Source organism: Harpegnathos saltator, unplaced genomic scaffold (assembly GCF_003227715.2).
Source record: "Harpegnathos saltator strain DR-91 unplaced genomic scaffold, Hsal_v8.6 scaffold211, whole genome shotgun sequence".
NCBI classification, from domain to species: domain Eukaryota; kingdom Metazoa; phylum Arthropoda; class Insecta; order Hymenoptera; family Formicidae; genus Harpegnathos; species Harpegnathos saltator.
The window spans coordinates 250,747-274,895 of NW_020229997.1; the positions used below are offsets into that span (position 1 = coordinate 250,747).

At 36.2% G+C, this 24,149-nt stretch overlaps 1 protein-coding gene across 1 annotated transcript in view; it reads left to right on the forward strand.

Annotated features, from left to right (window-relative positions):
• The window catches only part of LOC105185003 (dynein regulatory complex subunit 5), a 33,518-nt gene extending 12,504 nt beyond the window's left edge, over nucleotides 1-21,014 (forward strand). The window contains exons 6-7 of the mRNA XM_019842184.2: nucleotides 17,250-17,405; nucleotides 20,677-21,014. Coding sequence (XP_019697743.2) covers nucleotides 17,250-17,405; nucleotides 20,677-20,795 — 275 coding nt within the window. The 3' untranslated portion in view covers nucleotides 20,796-21,014. The remainder of the gene's footprint in view (nucleotides 1-17,249; nucleotides 17,406-20,676) is intronic.
• Nucleotides 21,015-24,149: the final 3,135 nt, after the last annotated feature.

The following is a 24,149-nucleotide window of genomic DNA, read 5'->3' on the forward strand; positions in this document are numbered from 1 at the left end:
AATGCATGAAAGTGTAATAAAACTCACTATTACCGTTGCAAAATCACCGCCGTAATTTCTTAAGGATGTTTTCTGAGTATACGCGCACTTATTTATTACTGAAATAATAGGCTGTGCTTTACACTTCTGAATTCAATTCGAATTTATCAATTCGATAGTTGACGATAATTTCGAGATAACGTATCGTCAACTATCGAATACCATTACCTTTTTAAATTTTCCCAAAGATTTGTTCAATTTTCGAATTATCAAAACTATGAAACTAAAAAAAAATAGATATTGTGAAAATAGTTTACAAGATATAAAAGAAACTATCAAATTTAAAAAAACATAATCATTACTTTTTAAGTGAACTCTTGCATCAGTCAAGACTGACTCAAAGGATCTCGAAAGTTATGTTGCCCAAGTATTTTGTTCGTCTATTTATCATGAAAAATAATAGAAAATATTCACAAATGAAAAATAAAACACAAAATATTTAAATATAGATATTCCTGAATTTAATCAGCATTGGAAAAATATTACAGATAAAAAATTCTCACATTTCAAAAAAAAGTAGCTGAATAAATTTTCCAATGTTGAAATATTGTCTTGAAATATTGTGATCAAATTTTCCATTATAATTGAATAAACTTAAAATACATATTGTTAGTTAGAATAAAGTTTTCTATAACTGTATGATCGAACGACACAATAATGCCGCAATGTCAAGTAAAAAAAAAAATGTTCAATGATAGAGACGACGCATATTCACGTCATTACAATGAATGTTGTGGTAGCTGTATTAGCTTTATCTCGAAATTTTGCGTCAAGTTAATCTTTCAATTGAGATATCTCAAAAACTAAAGACGTAATAGAAAAAGTAATGATATTTTTCTTATATAATATGGATGCAAGCTCCAATTGCGGCCAGTCTAATTAATATTGATGTGATGAATTCTGAAATCTCCAAATCTTATATGCAAAAGGCAATTTTTCTTAATTTATATTTCAGTATTATATATATAACCTAGTTATAATAAAAATGTATAACGAATTTATCCTTTAGGTAGCATCCGCGCAGCACTAAATATATTTGTATATAGGTATATGTACAAATATATACAAAAATATTTTGATATAAGAAAATAGAAATAAACGTAAGTACACACATTTTCTTGCATACTATTCAGCAATTATAATGCCTGATTTTTAGTAGAAACAAATGCTGCTTGATACACATGTTTATGTGCACCTATTTTATGCGGTGTAGATGTACGAAAGAACCTAGACGTGGACACATTTTCCCTCACATTTTTCAACAGTTTCCATCATTTTGGTCATCACTGTTCATATACCGTATTTATAAATGTTACGACCGAATATATCGAAATAAATTAGGTCATTCTTGTGGATGTTATATTGATTATAAAGCATGGCTCTCTTTCTTTCTCTCTCTCTCTCAACTACTAAAATAATATCTCTTTATTATATAATAATACGATATATAAAGAAATTAATGTACGTCTTAATCAATATTGATATAAAGTTTAAGTAAATTAGATAAAGCATTAAATGATGTTTATATAGATATACTTAAAGATGTCAAGATGTCAAAGATATCAATTAAAGCACAACAAGAAACAAAACTTTTAACAACAAAAAAATGTAAATTAATTTAAGTGGGGGTAAAATCTATTCTAAATATTGTTTAGCTTTTATAAAATATTTATTAAAAAATCATTACATATTATTAAATATATATGTATTTCTTGTACAAAATATTGTTTTAAAAAATATTATTGGAATGAATATTAACAAAAAAAAGCACGTCAATTTAAAGTAATTTTGTAAATGATATTGGTTTAAAATTTAAAGAAAATTATATTGTTTGTGGATATTGTAACTGATATTTCAACGGTAATAAAATTCTCTCTATATACAGTGTATAGAATGTTCGACGTAACGGTCCGCACGGTCTTTTAGACATGATCTTTTCAGCGGTTGAAGGAAAAAGTTGTAAGATAAATTTTTAACTGCTTCATATAGACTACAACTTACAACAACAAAAAATTAAAAAAGTTATTTCATAAAGAAAGGTCACTGAATTTTTTTAAATGACACCAGGCACTTTTATACAATATTGTAGACTTTAAGATGAATTCAACATACTATTACATATGTGATACATTATGTAAAAAAAGTGCATGATACTATTTAAAAATTCAAAGTGATTTTGATTTCTTTATGAAAAAAATATTTTTTCACCTTTTGTTATTGCCTACATGAAGCAATTGAAAATTCACTTGCAACCTTTTCCTTAAACTATTAGAAGAATCTAAAAAATCGTATGGATTGTTACGCTAAACATCTTACATATGTACGTGTATTAATCTTAAAATGTTGCCAGTAACAGAAGAAATGGCAACATCATATGATTACAAATGAACACAACAAGAAAAAGCATTTTAAACTGTATAAAGAACGCAAGCAGTAATGAATAAAAATGTCGAATACGTTTTTTCGCGTTGCTTGCTTGGAACCTCCCGGTAACATTGCGGGAGTCTCTTCGTGCCTATTCGTCTCTCATCGGTAATTTCCGTCGCACACACTCCGCCACCCAAGCGGAGGTGAAGCAAGAAGCAAAGCTTTTTGGGCACGACCACACAAGAAAACACGCGCGTAAAAGGAAGAAGTTCGCCATTAGACATAATTAGTAGCCTTTCAAGGAGATCGCTTATTATATTCGATTCATTTTGAGAAGCGCCAAAGTGGATAATAAATTATATTGAATCTGAGAAGAAGAACAGTTTTTCTCGTCCTCATAGCCCATGGCAATCTCACGGACAGAACGTGGAGGGCACAGACCCGAACAATAAAACGAACAAAAAATCTACTATAAAAATCTACAAAACATATGGTACCGAAAATTAAAGGGAGAACGTATTATTCACTATTGTTTTTAAAAGAAACGTTTGTTCTTCAACTAAATCTATTAGCTTAAATCACAAATTACATATTTTAGTTCGTAATATCACAACTAAAGCAAACGTAGTGTGCAAGAAGTTACTGGTCATATCTGAAACGTCATATCCGAACGTAAAATTTTTCAATCTTGACACTTTTAGGTCAAAAGTATGGATTTTCAGTCCTAAAAAGTCCGGTTTGACCTTAATAATAATCTTAACTCATGACCTTAAGAATAGGGGCAGGGTCACGGCTGAATGTCTCTCGATGACATCTACATTCTTATTCTTATGCGTAACATTGCTCCCTAACAGGTGCATTTTCGAAGATATTCGCGTTTTCAGCCTAAAACAAGCTTAGACCTTTATATGACCTTCAGAGGTCAAATTTTGCAGTGTTCAAGGTCATATCTGAACGTCAAATTTTCCGCTCTTTTCATTTCTGGGGTCAAAAGTATGGGATCCTATTTAAAAAAGTTGACCTGACCTTGAATTGACCTTCAAGGTCATTGTCAAGGTCAAATCCAAGGTCACCGTCAGATAGCCAGGGAAAAATCATAAAAACTCAGTACTTCGCATTTTTTCCAGAACTCATGTTTTTTGAGTTATTCTGCTCTTCCGGGACTTTTATAACACCCTGCATAATAACGTGTTATTCTTCTATAATTTACTGTATTGTTCCTCTCTATCCTATAAACTATTACTCCATAATTTTTGTTAAGCCCTTCGTTATGTTTCATTCAGCAATTAATAAAATATATTGTATTGTCACACTACACGCTTGCAGAGGTAACATAACGTCGGCCTAATTAGAAAACCTCTTAATTTCAATTTTTGACAAAATTGAGACTCATTTTATTCGATCAAAGTCAACGAGATAAATCAAACAAAATGAGTATCTTAATTTTGTCAAAAATTGAAGTTAGGAGGTTTTCTAATTAGGCTGATGATAATGTGTTTCATTATTTCACGTGCATTGCATGAAATACTTTTTTAATCATTTTAATTATCCTTAATCGACATACCTTTCAGATTGTAGTGAACATAAATTTTACACATTAAATGAAGAAAATATACATTTGGAGCTTTTGTACAAATAGCGATGCTGCACAACCGGTGTGAAGTTGGCACCTCATTTTGTAGCACCGCAAGTTTTAGCGATAGTTCCATTGGCACCCACAATAGTTCTACAGTTCCTGATAGGTTATACCAATAGTTCTGTCGAATTAGTTAACAAAATGGCAGTTTGAAAATATGAGGTGCTAACTTCCCGTAGCACCGCAACTTCCAAACAAACCAATTTCAAGCACGAAATTTTATAGTTCTAGAATAGTTCTATAGTTCCTGATATCTTTTAGGAATAGTTCTAGCTTCTAACCAATTTTAAATAATTTTTGAAACTCAGCGCCAGCACCGCATCACAAGAGTAAAGTATCAGTTTGCTGGCAGTTCCAGCCGACTTCTGGGTTTCTTTTAGTAGTTCTACAATAGTTCCAACGCTTTAGGTTAGTCCCGCCGCGGGTGCCGGCCTTTAACTATTTTTAAATAATTTTTGAATCTCAGCGCCAGCACCGCATCACAAGAGTAAAGTATGTGTCTGCTGGTAGTTCCAGCCGACTTCTGGGTTTCTTTTAGTAGTTCTACAATAGTTCCAACGCTTTAGGTTAGTCCCGCCGCGGGTGCCGGGCTTTAACTATTTTTTAATAATTTTTGAACCTCAGCGCCAGCACCGCATCACAAGAGTAAAGTATGTGTCTGCTGGATTATTTTGCGGTGCTGGCGCTGAGATTCAAAAATTATTTAAAAATAGTTAAAAGCCGGCACCCGCGGCGGGACCAATCTAAAGCGTTGGAACTATTGTAGAACTACTAAAAGAAACCCAGAAGTCGGCTGGAACTGCCAGCAAACTGATACTTTACTCTTGTGATGCGGTGCTGGCGCTGAGTTTCAAAAATTATTTAAAATTGGTTAGAAGCCGAAACTATTCCTAAAAGATATCAGGAACTATAGAACTATTCTAGAACTATAAAATTTCGTGCTTGAAATTGGTTTTTTTGGAAGTTGCGGTGCTACGGGAAGTTAGCACCTCATATTTTCAAACTGCCATTTTGTTAACTAATTCGACAGAACTATTGGTATAACCTATCAGGAACTGTAGAACTATTGTGGGTGCCAATGGAACTATCGCTAAAACTTGCGGTGCTACAAAATGAGGTGCCAACTTCACACCGGCTGCTGCACACACATTTGCTGTTATATATGCAAATTATTCTATTGTTCACGTTTTCATCAAGCATTTTTATTTCGTGTAATATTGTATATCATATCATTACGATTAATCGTAGCATAAGAAAATATGTACAAGCAGTCGTGAAGCATAGTGCAATTGTAGAGAAATATCACAGCGTATCTACCTACAATATCTATCTACTCGGGCAGTGCGGCACATATATCATAAAGCTTTCTCATTGCGTTTTGTCCAAAATATTAAATACCATTTTCTAATATTATACATGGATGGATTTGGTATTTAATGCTCTACAATTTTTGTCGTTACAAAAGCTTAAAAATTTTGCCAGAGTAACGAGAGGGGGGGAAGTAGTTCAACATTTGAAATTTTTAAAAACTGAACACATGGTTGCAAAGAGCATAAAATATTGCAAAACTTTTGTCTGAAACTTTTTTTCATATGACTCATAATTTAGAAAATATTTGATAAAAACGATAACGGCTATTTTTTTCAAGGGGTGCTTTCACCCCCTAAACATGCTCCGAAACCGATATAAAAAAATATGTATCCCTTAGTTTTTGATGCTCTACAACATATTTGAAGCCCATTCAAATCGGTGAGGGACAGTTGTGAGACTCTCCTTGTAAGAATAATAATTTTAAGAAAGGAAAACAGGTACCAAATATATATGTCCCCGCGTTGTATATGAGTTATCCAAAAAATGTTATCTTATATAGAAAAGAATGTTTAATAGAAATTGTGCCTTTATTTTGTATTAGGTGCTTGCAAAGTTTCGTATTAAACTCATGTTTATTTATTAATAACAATGAAATGATATATAATATTTTAATTAATATATTAGTTACTGTTTATAATAATATTTTGCAATCAGATAATGGTTTGATCTCGCGCCGATAAAATAACTCATCTTTTCAGGCAATCTATTAATAGACCTATTTTTACCTTTGTCAGTATTTCGGAATAGTGAATCGGATAGACCATACTGCATTGGTTTGAATAAATGAAAATCAGATAAGGCGATGTCTGGAGAATATGCTGGGTGCGATATAGCTTTCCAATCTAACTCGAATGCCTCTTTAATTGCAACAGCAATATGCGGCCTGATGCTATCACGAAAATAATTTTGCATTGATTCGCAGTTATTTGAGAATGTTTTTCTTTCATAGCTTGGTTTAAATGCCATGATTATTGTTGTAGAAATCTTCTGTAACTGTCTATCCCGGTGATAATAGCTCATAAAATATTTCTCTTTAGTCGCACTAACTACATAAAAGAACCTGATATTATTATAATTATGGTTGTAATATGGCCGAAAGTGACCGCTGATGTATACGAAAGCACTGTCAGTAGGTTTTAATAATCAGTGTGTGACATTAGATCATAGATATAGGAGTGCACAAAGAACACAATTTTTTATTACATTGAAAATGTCGGGTTTTGTACTAAAAAAAAAGCATTTGCAGGAAGCAATACTTTTCTGCTTTTATTTCAAGAAATCTGCTGCTGAAAGTCATCATTTGCTTGAAGGCTTATAGGGAGCATGCTCCATCTGAAACAATTTGCAGAGACTGATTTAGACGATTCAAAGACAACGATTTTGACGTGAATGACAAAGAGCGCCCTGGTCAGCCGAAAAAGTTTGAAGATGGATAATTGAAGGCATTACTGGAAGAAGATTCATGTCAGACGCTCAAAGAGTTGTTGGAAACGCTAAATGTTGATGAGTCAATCGTTAGCAAACATTTGAAAGCAATAGGAATGATCCAGAAGCTGGGAAACTGGGTCCCACATGAATTGAGAGAAAGAGACATTGCGAAACGTTTAACTATTTGTAAATTGCTGCTTCAAAGACAAAAACGGAAGTCGTTTTTGCATCGAATTATGACTAGCAATGAAAAATGAATTCGTTACGACAATCCTAAGCGTAAGAAATCATGGGTGCGTCCCGGCGAACCATCAATATCAACATCACAATAGGATATTCATGGAAAGAAAGTCATGCTGTGCATTAGTGGGATCAAGTCGGTGTAAGTGTATTATGAGCTACCACAACCGAGTCAAACCATTAATGCTGAACATTACCGACGACAATTATTCAATTTGAATCAAGCACTCAAGGAAAAACACAATACGCCAAAAGACATGACAAAATTATTCTTCTCCAATGTTAGATCACATGTTGTACGTAAAACCAGCGAAAGAAATCTTGGAGACACTTGGATGGGATGTTTTACCCCACCTGCCCTATTCACCAGACATTGCTCCTTCAGATTACTATTTGTTTCGGTCGATGCAGCATGGCCTTTTTGAGCAGTACTTCAGATCTTTCAAAGATATCAAAAAATGGCTCGATGACTGGATCGCCTCAAAAGAACCTGAATTTTCCTACCATGGAATTCATGTGTTATCCGAAAAGTATGAAAAGGTCATAGCTTCTAAAGGATAATACTTTGAATAAAATATTATGTACCGTTCTTTTGAAATAAATATGAGTTTTTATTACAAAAAATAACGAGAATTAATTCAAGCATCTAATAGTATTGTCAAAACAGATCCACTTTTCATCACCCTCCTCTAACTACTCGCTACAAAAAATCCTTTGTTTTGTGCTTGGTTAGCAATTAAATGTAGATAATAAGCCAATTAATATTTAATAATAAGTATTAATTAATATAAATTAAGAGATATATATAAGTTAAACTTTGAGGTACGTTGTTTCGTCCATAAATTTCGTCTGATATTTGCATTTCCTAGAACAAATTTTGCAGAACTCATGCAGACAGAGAACAGGTTAAGAACAAAACAACAAAAATTCCATATTGTTATGTGATATTCACAATAATTATCGAGTCATTGATAACAGAAATCTAATGAGAGAGCGCACATCGAATTAAATGATTGGAGAAGCGTTGCAACCACTTGAGCAAAAATGCAGCCCAGTTAACCTAGGCGCCCCAGCTATTGTTTACAATTTCTCTATTGTTATTACAATACTCGCTTATCGTTGCGAAATGAACCAGCAGCAATAACGAAGAGATTTAAATATATCACAATAATGAGACACAATAAGAAGATGTCTACATGCTCATAATGAGAAATATCGAAGCACAGTGAAGAAATATCTACTGTTCGAAAAACAGGTAAAGAAAAGAATTGCTTGAGCCCAAGAAAATATGAACCATGATTGGGGCAATGTAATTCTTTTCCGACGAAGCTTCTTTTTGGATAAATACTTTTATCAAATTTGGTGTACCCCTACCAATAGACTTGTCCAACGTACCGTTAAATATCCGGTAAAAAAACATGTCTCAAAGTTGCTTCTCAAAGCAAGGATTTGGCACTTTGCATATCTTCACAGATAATTTATATACTGCTAAACTAGTCAAAATTTATGAGAAAATTTTATTACCATCTGCCTAAAAATGGTTTATAAAGAAAAACAAAAAATGAATACTACAAGAGGATAATGACCTCAAACATCAAAGTCATTTTTGTATCACATGAAAACAAGAAAATAATATTGAGTTACTGGATTGACCATCACAATCACAGGATGTAAATTCCATCGAACACATTTGGTCCTGGATGAAGCTTAAGCTTCAGGGAAAGATCATTTGAAAAATCAAGAATTCGACAAGTTAAATTGATCTGAAGAGTTTTACCTCCAAGAATACGCCATAAAATTGAACCTATGCTTCGGAGATACCAAATAATTATTCATTTAATAAAAGTGACAGAGCAAGTTATTAATAATAAAACATCACAGTTTTAATTAAGTAATGTGCTTATATTTTGTTTTAAGTTATAGTTTGTATTTTATTTAAGTTATTAAAATAAATTTATCGAATTCTGCCGGACATGCTTTTATCAAATGATTGTATCTTCCACTATTTTGTGCACATACAGGGTATCCAAAATTTTTCCCGGATTCCGGACACCCTGTCCTTTCCTCGCTAACAGTTGACAGAATTATTTGAGATTTAATTATTTTTGAAGGAGATATTAAAAAATAATATTTTTTATACAACACTAAATAACAATTTTCATAGAACATTTGCATGCAAGATAACATTTCTTGGATAATACATATTTGACGGATGCAAGGATGTACGTGTGCTTGAAACTTTTTGTCTTTTTTTGTTGAAAAATAATTATGACTAGAGTTTATATTAACATACAACATTGCGATGATATTTATCTTGGTGTATATTGTCATTATTATGTCCTTGACTATCAATATACTGTTATCACCAACTGTGTATTGCATCCTTGACTGTATCCTGTATTGGTATCCTTGACTGTGTATTGCATCAACAGTACACGTTATTTACGTTGCTTGCAAGTTATTTTTGTTGGTAACATTCTGATTTGTTTGGCCAATAACGAACACTGTGTATTAATACTAGTAATATACACTGCTCAAAAGAATTATGGCATAGATAATTTATTGCCAAAAATTAGCCAACTTTGACTGGCGATTACTTCGCGAAAAATTATTGTAGACTAATGATTTTCTTTTCAAAATGAAGCTTGAAGTCTCTGCTTTAAGAATGTATCTCCATTTTTTGCATGCGATGCACTTCAAGAGACTTCAAGCTTTATTTTGAAAAGAAAATCATTAGTCTACAGTAATTTTTCGCGAAGTAATCGCCAGTCAAAGTTGGCCAATTTTTGGCAATAAATTATCCATGCCATAATTCTTTTGAGCAGTGTAGTATAGGTTGAGTTAACACTTTGATGACCGCTTTCACGTATACGCGATTTCGCGAATCTATCATTTACCAGCCGTTGTCAAGTATATGTAATTTCGCGAGCCCATTGGTGACCAGCTGCTGTCACGCTCACGTGATTTCGCTTTGTCGCCTGCAGTTGATCATGCGTGCGTGATTTTATTTTTTTTACTCGCGGCAATTGATAGTAAATAATTTGTATAATAAATATTTAATAAAATAAAATTTATTGTTTAAGTTAAGATTATATGGTAAAATTTAATTTATAAAGATATATTTAGCGCAGATTTTCATAAAATACCGAGAAAAATTAAGCAAAAAGTGTTGGCGTTAGAAAGTAGGACTTACACGATAATGTACCGGCGTCAAATGATGACAGCCAACGAACAAAATATGCAGCCATCAAAGTGTTAAATGAGGTTAAGTTAGTTTCTCATGGGATAGAGAGCAAAACACTATATTGTATTGTTTCTACGTACTAATAAAAAAGCATACACAGTCTGTCCAATGGAAAATGTAATGACAGTATCTTTCGAGCGTCGGTCGAAAAAACAACAATGGAGTAATGTGCTAACGATAAATTTTGTTTTAAATTGGATAAAAGTGCCACAGAAATTTTCGAAATAGTTAAAATTGTTTATTGTAGTAAAGCAATGAATCGTAAGAACGTTTTTGTGGTTACAAGATTTCGTGATAATAGAAACTCTGCTCACCATTTTCTTTGATTCCAAAGGAATTATCCATAAGAAATTCGTGCCAGAAGGTCAAACGATGAACGCCGACTATTACTTGGATATCCATTATCTATTGTAATAGACTATCCATTATCTAGGGAGAGGAGAATGTCGTGAGTGTGGAGCGTCAGGTAGCTTAGTGGTTTAGAGCAGTCGCCCGAAGCAAAAGACCCGGGTTCGATTTCCGGTCTAGCGACTACCGTGCTCTCGATATTTTTCTCTCTTCGAAACGAAAATAAAATGCAGGTCCCGAATGCACGGCGTCCCGTCACTACCTAATACGCCCTCCTTTCACGAACGCCGACTATTACTTGGGTGTTCTGAATTGTTCCCCCAGGCCAGGATTCTTCGAGTTCGACCCGAATACTGGGAGCAAAGGACATGATATTTGTTACACGACAATAACATCGGCGCATAAAAGCAAGATTACACGCTATTTCGTGGCCAAGAAAAGTATGCTCATGGTGCTTGATCGTGCCCTGTATTCGCCTGATTTAGCTCTGTACGACTTTTGGTTGTTCCCAAAACTGAAATTGCCGATGAAAAGAAAGCATTTCGACACGATTTCAAGTATCCAAAAGGCTTCGTTCGCGCCTTTAGAGATAATTTCGAAAAATAAGTATCAGAAGTGGTTAAAAAAATGTTACGACCGCTTCTAGCGCGATGTATTGACTCACAAGGAGAGACTATTTTGAATAAAAAATAATAGAAACTAAAAATAAATAACGTCTTGTACTTCATTTTGCAATAATCACATTTCTATTGGACGGACAGTGTATGTTTTTCGATACCGATTAACTGGCATGTTCTTCAAACTTCTTTTGTTAATAACTTTTTAATAAATAGACGATGACTAAAACTTGTTGAATATTACATAGATCAATGATCTTGATAACATATATCAAAATTGAGATCATTGCAGAAGAGTACGTTATTATATAGGGTGAGGGGTTATAAGTTTACAACCCGAAGTATGAAGGTGAATTGGGTTAAGACAAACATAAAAGTCCCATACCGTTTTGCGAGATTCGCAATAATTATCAAGTTATTAATGACAAAAATCTGAGGAATGGGAGCGCGCCGGCATAGATGATTGGAGAAGCGTTGCAGCTCTTTAGGCCGCAGCGCGGCCCAGTCGATCCAATAACTGTTACCGGTGCATGGCGAGGGGAAAGACAATGCGCCGCTATTCGTTGTTTTATCTCGCCGGACATACATCTCGCCGCAGGCCGCCAGCAGTGGCTAGGTCGAGTGGGCCATGCTGTGGCCTAAGCAGCCGCAACGCTTCTCCAATCATCTATATCGGCGCGTTCCCACTCCTCAGACTTTTGTCATTAATAACTCGATAATTATAGTAAATCTCGCAAAACGGTATAGGACTTTTATGTTTGTCTTAACCCAATCTACTTTCACACTTCGGGTTGTAAATTTATAACTCCCCACCCTGTATATAGAAAATATGAAAAAATGTTTTGAAGCGCAAAAAATCCTTCTAATATACATTTTTTATCTAAAAAGAATTTATTCACAAAATTTCATCCAAATCGAAATATGAACGTTTCTGAAAGTTTTACCTAAGATCGCTAAAATAAAGATAATATAATTTTAATTTAATTTATAACTATATAATAATATAATAATTTTTGAACTATAATGTAAATATAAATGAACTATAATGTAATTATAAATGTAATAATTTTAAATCATCAGGATTTAGGATTTAAATTGCTGGTTTAAGATGTCTTTATTCATACGATAAAATCATCCCTAGCATAAAAATATAGAAAAGTTCATCTTTATTATTTTTATTAGATAAATCGGTAAGTTCCGTCCATCTAGCGGCAAGTAGCTATAACTAGGACTGTCGTTAATCTCTGATATCTAAATGAAGCTTAATGATTTGTTTTGACATCTGTCAATAACGTTCAGTACATAAAAGTATACGCTTGCATCAATAACATTGTTTTTTTATTATTGCATCGAAAATGTCAAAATTTGCGAGCCAAATAAGCGTTATTTGGCGCGAAATGATAATCTATTGCTTCAATTAGAAGAAAACTGCAGCTAAAGCTCATCGAATGCTTGTAGAAGTTTACCAGGTATGTATTAGGTGTACAAATGGATAATCCAATTTTTTCAGCTACATTCAAGGTTTATTTTAAAAGAAAGTAAATTAAATTGTTCAATCAAAGTATTCGCCGTTACTTTCTATAACTTTAAGCCATCTTTCAGCCAGCTGATGAATTCCATCTCGGAAAAATGTTACATCTTTGGACACGATAAAGTCGTCAAGCCATTTTCGGATCTCATCCACTGATTGGAAGTGCATATCGGACAAGGCGTGTTGCATCGACCGGAACAAGTGATAATCGGATGGAACAATGTCTGGTGAATACGCCGGGTGCTGCGAGACGTCCCAGCCAAGACTCATTATGGTATCTTTTGTATTGGAAGCAATGTGTGGCCTGGCGTTGCCATGCAACAATTTCACTGGACGTTCTCCTTTGCCAGTATACGGGCGTTTTCGTTCCAATTCTTGACTCAAGCAGATTAATTGACGTTGGTAGCAGTCCGCAGTAACTGTTTCACGCGGTTCCAACAACTCATAATAAGGCACGCCCTTGATATCTCACCAAATGTAGAGAAGAACCTTCTTTCCGATGCGATTGGGTTTTGCGACCGATTTTGATGATTCGCCGGGATTTACCCATGACTTTCTGCGTTTCGGATTGTCATAAAGTATCCATTTCTCATCGCCCGTAACGATTTTCCACAAGAAAGACTTTCGACGCTGCTTATTGAGAAGAGAAAGACACGCTGCCACTCGTTGATTTTTGTTGATTTCAGTGAGTTCATGCGGAACCCATTTTCCTTCTTTCTGGATCTTTCCCATCTCATGTAGGCGTTTGGAAATCGTTTGCTGCGTTATTCCCAACTGTTCTGCAAGCTCTTTTTGTGTTTGTGCCGAATTCTCAGCGAGCATTTGTACCAAATCATCATTATCGCATTTCGGAGGGCCTCCAGGGTGTTATTTGTCGATTAGACTGAAATTACTGCTTTTAAACCGCTTAAACCAAAATGCGTACACATCGTACTATACAATACGTTCGCCGAGAAAGGAGCAAATCGATTCGCACGCTCTTGCAGCATTTTTTCCTTGTTGGAATTCGTAAAGAATGCAGTGTCGCATATGCTTCCTATCCTTATCTGTTGCCATTTTCGACTGTACTGAACTGAATACTTTTGAAGGTTATGTTGGGCCAAACTATATGTTCTTTTTAATAGCTATATGTCAACATTGCATAATCACAAAAGAGCGAGAAAATCTATTCAATTTAAAATTGATTTCATAACTGTTTAAATAATTTGGATTATTCATTTGTACACCTAATAAATATAAAACCGGAATTTTTGTACATAAAATACACGTTTATTATATGAAAATGATAAAAAATCTTTTATTCGAAGTATTGCTCATCGCTAGCTATACATTTTTTCCACTTGTCTGATAATTTGTGGATGCCACGCCAAAAAAACTGTTGCTCTTTTGAGGCAAACCAGTCATCGAGCCATTTTCGTACATTTTCGTAAGAAGTGAAGCGCTGCTCAGCAAGTGCGTGTCCCATCGATGCAAATAAATAATAATCGGACAGAGCCAAGTCTGGTGAGTAAGCCGCATGCGAAAGTATTTCCCAACTAAACGCCTCAATCGTTTCCTCGACTAGTTTTGCTGTGTGTGATGGTGCACTATCATGAAATAAAATTACTTTGTGTTGCCTTTTTTGATATTCTGGTCGTTTTTCACGCAAAGCTTGATTCAAATCGATTATTTGTTGTCGGTAGCGTTCAGTATTAACGGTTTCACCAGGTTTTAGCAGCTCATAATATATTACATCCTTCTGATCCCATCAAACACAGCATTGTCTTCCGTCCATGGCGATTTGGCCTTGCAGTCGATGTTGATGGTTCGCCTGGAGTTACCCATGATCTTTTACGCTTAGGATTCTCAAAATATATCCACTTTTCATCGCCAGTCACAATTCGATGGAGAAATGACTTTCTTTTGTACCTGGCGAACAGCATTTCGCAAGTGGTTTTTCGGTTTTCCTGCTGTCTTTCATTCAGTTCATGTGGAACCCATTTTCCCATCTTCTGGATCTTTCCCATGGCTTTCAAACGTATGGAGACGGCTTCTCGTGTCACATTTAATTGATCCGCGAGTTGTTGTTGCGTTTGAGCGTCATCCTCGTCCAACAATGCTTGCAATTCGCTGTCTTCAAACTTTTTCGGTAGTCTTCCACGTTCTTCACTTCTCACGTAAAAATCGCCACGTTTGAAATTTTTAAATCACTCAAATCACTGCGATTTACCAAGAGCATGTTCACCTTCGAAGCTAAGCTTCGATAAGTATTCGATGCGATTCTGCAGCAATTTTCTTCAAATGGTAACAGAAAATCAATGCTGTCCGCAAATCGTAGCTTCCAGGCACAAAATTTGACATGTTCAACGCTATTACAAACTATGCTGTTGTATGAAACTTGTATTGTTGTGAGTTGAAAATCTTTGTCAGATGTCAACAAATGGAAATGGCGCCAATGACGCGGTTTAACGGTAACTATTGATTGACAGCTAGGGCCATCTATTGGCAAATTCCGGTTTCATATTTATACCTGGTACGGTGATAATGCTCCTTCCGATAAAACATGCAGAGAATGGTTTCGATGCTTTAAAAGTGGTGATTTTGATGTAGAGGACAAAGAACATTCTGGACGGCCAAGAGTATTCGAAGACGAAGAATTGCAAGCATTGGTGGACGAAGATCCATGTCAAACGCAAAACAACTTGCAGAAACATTAAATTGTGCTCAATCTGTCATTTCCGATCATATGAAAGCCTTAGGAAAGGTTTACAAGGAATAAAAATGGGTTCCATATGAACTGAAGGTAAGAAACATTGAAAAGCGAAAAATCACTTGCGAAATTCTGCTTGCTAGGCAACAAAGAAAGAGGTTTTTACATCGTCACTGGGGATGAAAAATGAATTTATTTTGACAACCCCAAATGTCAAAAAACTATTTGCGATTCCGGCCAACCCTCAACATCGACGCCAAAGCGAAATATCCACAGAAAGAAGGCAATGCTCTTTTTTGATGGCATCAGAATGTGCTGTACCATGAGCTGTTGAAAAGTGGTCAAGCAGTCACAGGGGATTTCTACAGAGAACAATGATCCGTTTGAGCCGAGCATTGCACGAAAAATGACTAGAATATGAAACAAGACAGCATAAAGTGATTTTGCTTCATGACAACGCTTGGCCTCACGTCACAAAATCTATCAAGGAAATTAATCAAGGAAATTATCAAGGAAATCTATCAAGGAATTAGAAGCACTTCGCTTGAAAGCGTTACCCCATGCGGCTTATTCACCAGACTGTGCCCCTTCCGACTACCACTTATTTCGGTCGATGGCACACGCACTTGCTGACATATGTTTCAATTCTAATGAAGACGTTGAAAAATGGGTCTCTGACTGGATAGCCTCTAAAGATGAATTATTTTTTCGCCGCGGAATTCACTTGCTGACCGAAAGATGGAAAAAAGTCATCGCTAACGATGGACAATATTTTGATTGATGTACTTTTTCATTTTGTTTCTTAAATAAAGCCATAAGTTTTGCAAAAAAATGGACGCAACTTTCCGATTGACCTAATATATAGTTAATTAGAACAGTTATCTAAAAAATTCTAATATCGAGATTCTGAAAAGTATAGCGTTTCTGTCTTGGTTGTATGCAGAGTGTAACATCATATACAACTAAGTGTAATGAATCATCTACCTATTTTGCTGGTAAGCGTAAACTTACAATAAATAGATATTGTTGCGCCCATATTTTCAAGGGCAAAGATCGGTATGGAAATCAATTCCAATCGTTGGTCTCGGTGAGGACAAGGCATTGGTTGCGTTCAACAGAAAAAACTGCTTTGCAACTGTTGTAAAATTCATGAATCTAATTGGCGTATGCTCTTAAATTTGGCTGGATCTGAAAGCATGCACTAATTAGACTCACGAATTTTACAACAGTTACAAAGCAGCTTTCTCTGCTGAACGTAGCCATTGAGTCCTGTACAAGTGAATAGTAATTCCCCGTGACAACGTATTAATGAAAAGAAACAAGAGAGCACATACAGTCGTCAAATAGGGTTGACATGTTGCGGTTGAGAACGCGAGTTTGTGTAGCGAGGTTAACATTACATCATTTGTACAATTGAATCCTAATTAAACGTTCATAGTTTAACTCTCTTGACGTTAACCCTTAATTAACTCTTCAAACGTATTATTTGTCAATACTTTTATTAACAAGCAAGCTAAACGATATATTTAATTGAATGTTGTGCAAGTGTTGGGTATCGCCAAAATCCATTAAATCCACACTGAAACCACTAACTGCCAGTAAAACAAATAGATAACCTATCATACTGATCTATATGTGATGCAATATCCTGTATAAGTATTACTTAGGAGATAAGTGACTTATAAAAATGTTGTTTATTTATAAAAAAGTCTTTATTTAGACATTTTCTTAATTTTCAGTCCTAATAAGAAACGAAAGTCTGGAAATACTCAACATCAGCGGCTGTGAATTAAGTTCAGCAGCCGGCATAGCGCTTGCTCAGATGTTCTCTTCCGGTTGCGTGAAACTAGAAGCTTTAGATCTCGATGTGTCGAACAACGATTTTGGACCAGCCGGTATAGCCTTAACAATAATGTCCTAATTTTTGTTAATTTATGAAGCTTTAGAAATTTCAAAATCATCAAATTAACAAAAGTCAAGGCGCTATTATAACAATACATTCTTGAGACCAAATAGAGTAAAAAAGCCTAATACTATTTTTTCTTCTGACAAATAGTTAGTGAGATATAGTATAAGTTAAATATTGAAAAAGTTACCAAATTTTCCTTAAATATCTCCAAAAATATTAGGCAAATAGAAAAATGTTTCAGACAAAAGTTGTTCAAATTAATTGATAGAAAAAGATGATATAATAAAAAGTAGGGGTTCCCATTTAAGAAAAGTAATAATCAGTGAATATCTCGAAAGTGATACCATCTGTAAACAAACTGATATAGTTGTTTTGTATCCTTGAAACCATACAACTTTTGTCTGAAATATTTTTCTCTACGACCACTCCCTGCAAAGTTCAGAAGGGTGATCAATTAAAATTGGACACCCTGTATAGGGTGTCTGACGTTATATACAATGGTCGTGTGCAGATAGAACATATAAAATTGAATATAATGTTCATTACTACTTCTAAACAATTATGCAAAGTTTTGCACATAAGTATTATTATATCTTGTGTCAGATATCTTATACATACTAGGTGCGCAACTATTAAAGTTTCCGGGTTTTTTTGATCAATGAAAAATGGAAAATTTCAAGAGAAATACAAAAAATAGTTTATTCAAAGTATCATCCCTCGCTAGATATACATTTGTGCCATCTCTCTGGCAATATATAAATACCGCGACGATAAAACGACGCGTCTTTGGATCGAAACCATTCATCCAACCAATTTTGCACTTCTTCGAAATTGGCCAAGTGTTGCCCAGCCAAGCCATGCGCTATCGACCGGAACAAGTGATAATCGGAAGGGGCCAGGTCTGGCGAATACGGCGGGTACGGTAGCAGATCCCATTTCAGCGTTTCGATAGTGTCCTGGACGATGGAAATGCGATGGAGCGTTGTCGTGCTGCAATATCACTCATTCGTGTCTCGTGTCCCATTCTGGCCGTTTTTTGAGCAATGCATGGTTCAAATTGATCAGTTGTTGTCGGTAGCGATGCCCATTGACAGTTTCGCCCGGTTTCAGCAGCTCATAGTACACGATTCCTTTCTGGTCCTACCAAACGCAGAGCATTCTCTTCTTTCCGAAGCGATTTGGCCGTGCCGTCGATGTTGATGCTTCGCCAGGTGAAAGTCACGATTTTTTGCGTTTGGGATTCTCGAAATATATCCACTTATCATCGCCAGTAACAATTCGATGCAGGAAACTCTTTCTTTCATGCCGCAAAAGCAAAATTTCGGAAGTGGCTCTTCGATTTTCCATCTGTCTCTCAGTCAACTCATGCGGCACCCACTTTCCTTCCTTTTGAATTTTTCCCATGGCATGTAAACGTTTGGAAATACCTTGGCAAGTCACGTTTAATGCGTCCGCAAGTTGATCTTGTGTTTGCGTATCATCTTCATCCAATAACGCCTGCAGATCGGCGTCCTCAATTAGTTTTGGTCTTCCGGAGCACTCCTTGCCCTCAGTGTCGAAATCGCCACTTCTGAAGCGTTTAAAGCAATCTTCACAGGTAGTTTTCGACGGTGCATGTTCGCCGTAGGCCTCCTCAAGCAAACGTCTTCAGCTGCACTTTTTTTCAAGTTAAAGCAGAAAAGCAAAGCTTCCCGCAAATGCTGTTTATTTGGCACAAAACTCGACATCTTGTTGTTAGAAAAAATATTTTTGCGTTGCGATATGTGTTGGTATTACGACTTGTTAACAGATGTCCAAGCTATAAAAAAACACAACTTCTGACATGTACGAGGGCGGTCCGATAAGTACTTAGCCTCACCGCCCGATGGCGCCACTATCGCAAGAGAAATTTACTATCGTGTAATACATTCTCGTAGACGGCTACTGTCGAAATTTCAGCCGAATCGGACTCGTAGTTTTGTTTTGACCGCGTATGGAAGCGGGCGTGTCCGCGGATTTTAGAAAAATGGAAAAAGAGCAATATCGGTCGGTGATTCGATTCTTGTTTTTGGAAGGGAAATTACGCAGCGAAATCAAAGAGCGCTTGGATACTGTGTACGGTGACTCTTCTCCTTCGATGGCAAAAATTGTTTTAACGAGTTTCAACGTGGTCGCACGTCGGTTTTTGATGAGCCACGCCCAGGTGCCCCGAAAACGGCTACCACGGAGGATAACATGACAAAAATCCACGATCTCGTATTGGCAGACTGCCGATTGAAGGCGAGATAGCTGAGACAGTAGGCATCTCAAAAGACCGCGTGGGTCATATCCTGCATGAAATTTTGGGCATGAGAAAGCTGTCGGCGCGATGGGTGCCGCGTTTGCTCACTCCGGACAACAAGCGCAACCGTGAGACCACTTCAGAGCAGTGTTTGACGCTGTTTAAACGCAATCCGAAGGAGTTTCTGCGTCGTTTCGTGACCGTCGACGAAACATGGATCCACTGGTACACACCAGAGACCAAGGAACAGTCGAAACAGTGGACTTAATCCGGCGAACGTGCTCCGAAGAAGGCGAAGACTGTCCTATCGGCCGGAAAGGTGATGACCACCGTTTTCTGGGATTCACAAGGTGTGATCTACATCGACTACCTGGAGAAGGGCAAAACGGTCACAGGGCTGTACTATGCCGAATTATTGGGCCGATTCGACGCCGAATTGCAGAGAAAACGGCCCCATTTGATGAAGAAAAAAGTGCTCTTCCACCATGACAACGCACCGGCTCACACCTCCGCCCTCGCCACGATCAAATTGGTCGAATTGGGCTACGAACTGCTGCCCCATCCATCGTATTCTCCAGATTTGGCCCCGTGCAACTTCTTTTTGTTTCCAAACTTGAAAAAGTCACTTGCCGGGCAGAAATTTGAGTCGAATGAGGAGGTCATCGCCGCCACGGAGGCCTATTTTGCAGACCTCGAGAAAACGTATTTTTCAGACGGGTTAAAGAAGTTGGAGCATCGCTGGGTCAAGTGTATCGAGCTAAAAGGAGACTATGTTGAGAAATAAATCGCCACTTTTCCAAAATTTTCGTTTTTCTTTTGTAGGCTAAGTACTTATCGGACCACCCTCGCATGTCGACTACATGTGTCGTTAGCGCCATCCATGTGTGAAACCCGGAAACTTAGTTGCGCACCTAGTATATAACGATTTCAATAATAAATTGATATATTCTTCAACGATCTGCACTTCAGTATAAAAACAGCAATAAAATTGTTGCAGTTGGAGAGTTGTTCGAGGTAGTCGTGAGGTCATGTCCGTATATTATCCACTTGGACGGGCGAATGTGCAATTTCTCGATAGAATCGGAGTACTCGATCAATGAGGATGTGTACAGGTAAGACCTGAGTAAATTTGTTACGTTCAAAGGACCCCGCACAAACCTTATGGAAATTGGGTGCCGGTGAATTTGTCTGAAACTTTGGGAAATGGTAGCTTCCGTCACGCTGATAAAAGTTATCATTGCACCAAATTGATTTATAGCGTCGTTTAGGCGCTAGTGTTGTTTGAAAGTCAGGAATTGTGCGGTATTCTATGGGTAGCATGAGTAGCATATCAGCTGCATATACATATATACATGTATACATGTGTGTGTGTATATGTATGTGTATATGTTTGTGTATATGTATGTACGTATGCATGTATGTGTTTTCATAGAAATAGAACAATAATTATAATATATTTTTTAAGAAGTTTCACCATCGGCATTAGCATTACTCAATGTACCACGTGGAGGTTGCCCAATCGGAATTTGTACATCTTGTGGCCCTGAAAAGGACCGGTTTTATTGTGACTCTGAAAATAGCCGGTTTTATTGTGGCTCTGAAAAGGGCCGGTTTTATTTGTATTCATTTTAACTATTCACTCAAAATATTCATTTTTTAAATTAAATGTCTTGCCACTAATATTGTATATAGAGCGAATACCTATGTACGAGGGCAGTTTGATAAGTCAGTGACTTTTTGAATTTTCCGCACAGTAACTTTAAATGCAACACTGCTCCCGTCAACTGCCATCTATTAATAGACTACTGTACAAGTTTGGGCAAGCTGCGCCATTTAGTTAGTGTTTGACAGCCATTGAAAGCAGACAACCTCGTGAATTTTAACGAAAATGAAAAAAAGTGAATTTCGTGTGCTGATTAAGTATTATTTTTTGCGTAAAAAAACCATCACCGAAACCAAGGCAAAGCTTGATAAATACTATGGGGACTCTGCACCATCAATTTCAATGGTTAAGAAGTGGTTTACTGAGTTCCGTTGTGGTCGTACCAGCACAAGTGACACCGAACGTTCAGGTCGCCTAAAAGAGGTCGTCACGCCAGAAATCGTCGATAAAATCTATGGAATGATATTGGACGATTGGAGAATGAAAATGCGTGAAGTGGCTGAGGCTGTAGGCATCTCAACTGAGCGGGTACATCACATTTTATATGAATATTTGGACATGAAAAAGCTATCCGCGCGATGGATGCCGCGATTGCTCACACTCGACCATAAGCGCAACCGTGTGACCATTTCAAAGGAGTGTTTGGCGATGTTCAGCCGCAATCCGAACGAGTTTTTGCGCCGTTTCGTTACCGTAGACGAAACATGGATCCATCACACCACACCAGAGACCAAGGAACAATCAAGACAGTGGGTTTCTTCGGGTGAACGTGCACCAAAGAAGGCCAAGGTGGGTCTGTCGGCCAACAAGGTCATGGCCACAGTTTTTTGGGATGCACGCAATATCATTCACATCGATTACCTTGAAAAAGGTAAAACGATCACCGGCGAATATTATTCAGAGCTTTTGGACAGATTCGATATTGATTTGAAGCAAAAACGACCGCATTTGGCGAAAAAAAAGTGCTGTTCCATCAGGACAATGCACGGGTGTGCACACGTGTGTAGTCACCATGGCAAAAATCCATAAATTGGGCTACGAACTGCTACCCCATGCAGCATATTCACCAGATTTAGCCCCCTGCGACTATTTCCTGTTTCCAAACCTGAAGAAATGGCTGGGCGGTAAGAGATTTGGGTCGAATGAAGAGGTCATCACTGAAACAAACGCCTATTTTGAGGGCCTTGAGAAAATCTATTATTTGGAAGGAATAAAAAAATTGGAGAAACGGTGGACTAAATGTATCGAGCTAAAAGGAGACTACGTTGAGAAATAAAACGCTTATTTGCCGAAGAAAATATCTTTTATTAAAAAAGTCACTGACTTATCAAACTACCTTCGTATAATGAAGATATATATGGAGTGCACCCATCCGTACATACACACATACATGAACACATATACATATATACACATATATATGACATATATATGACACATACACGCATACACACATACATATACACACACACACATACATATATACATGTATATACGTATATACAGCTGATATGCTACCCATGCTACCCATAGAATACCGCACAATTCCTGACTTTCAAACAACACTAGCGACTAAATGATGCTATAAATCAATTTGGTGCAATGATAACTTTTTATCAGCATGACGGAAGCTACCATTTTCCAAAGTTTCAGACAAATTCACCGGGACCCAATTTCCATAAGGTTTATGCGAGGTCCTTTGTGGATTCAAATTATTTGGTTATCGAGCAAAATAACATTCCACTTGATAAAACTTATTGAATTTTCGGGCATCGCGCAGTTCTCAACTTTCGACCAAGAACCGTCTACCTTTATTTCAATCAGGATTTTTGTTTCTGCGCACGTACATACGACGCATGTGTATGCAGGATATACTATAAATAAACTATACTTAATTAACTTAAAAGAAAGAAATAGAGAGATAGAAAGAGAGAAAATGAGGAGAAGGTAAAGTGAGAAAGAAAATATCAAAAAATTAAGCAAATCGAAGATTTGGTGAGCCTTACTACTAAATTTATATAGTCGTAGATCTATAAATTTCTTTGACGCTTCGAAGTCGCCAAAAATTTTGCACCCATTTTATCGCGTATGATTATAACGCACCTATATATCTATACATACGTATTTTGTACGTATATATACAAGGTGTCCCATTGTAAATAGTCAATCCAAATATCTCGAAAACTAAGCCCGATAGGCAAAAATGTCTCAAACAAAAGTTGTATGGTTTCAAAGAAGACATAAAACAACTATATCGGTTTGTGTACAAATGGCGCCATTTACAAGATGTTCACTGATCATTACTTTTCTTAAATAGAAATTTCAATTTTTTATTATATCATCTTTTTCTAACAATTAATTTGAGCAACTTTTGTCTGAAACATTTTTTCTTATTTGCTTAATATCTTTTTAGATATTTAAAGAAAACTTGGTAACTCTTTCAATATTTAACTTACGACATCTCCCTAACTATTTGTCAGAAGAAAGAATAGTACTAGACTTTTTTATTCTATTTGGTCTTAAGAATATATTGTTACAATATACCCTAACTTTTGTTAACTTATCAACTTTTGGAAATTTCAAAATCATCAAATTAATAAAAGTCAGGACTATTGTAACAATATATTTTTAAAACCAAGGAGAATAAAAAAGTCTAGTACCATTCTTTCTTCGAACAAACAGTTAGCGAAGTAAGTTAAATATTGCAAAAGTTATCAAGTTTTCCTTAAATATCTCAATAGATATTAGGCAAATGAAAAAATGTTTCAGAAATAATTGTTCAAATTAATTGGTAGAAAAAGATGGTA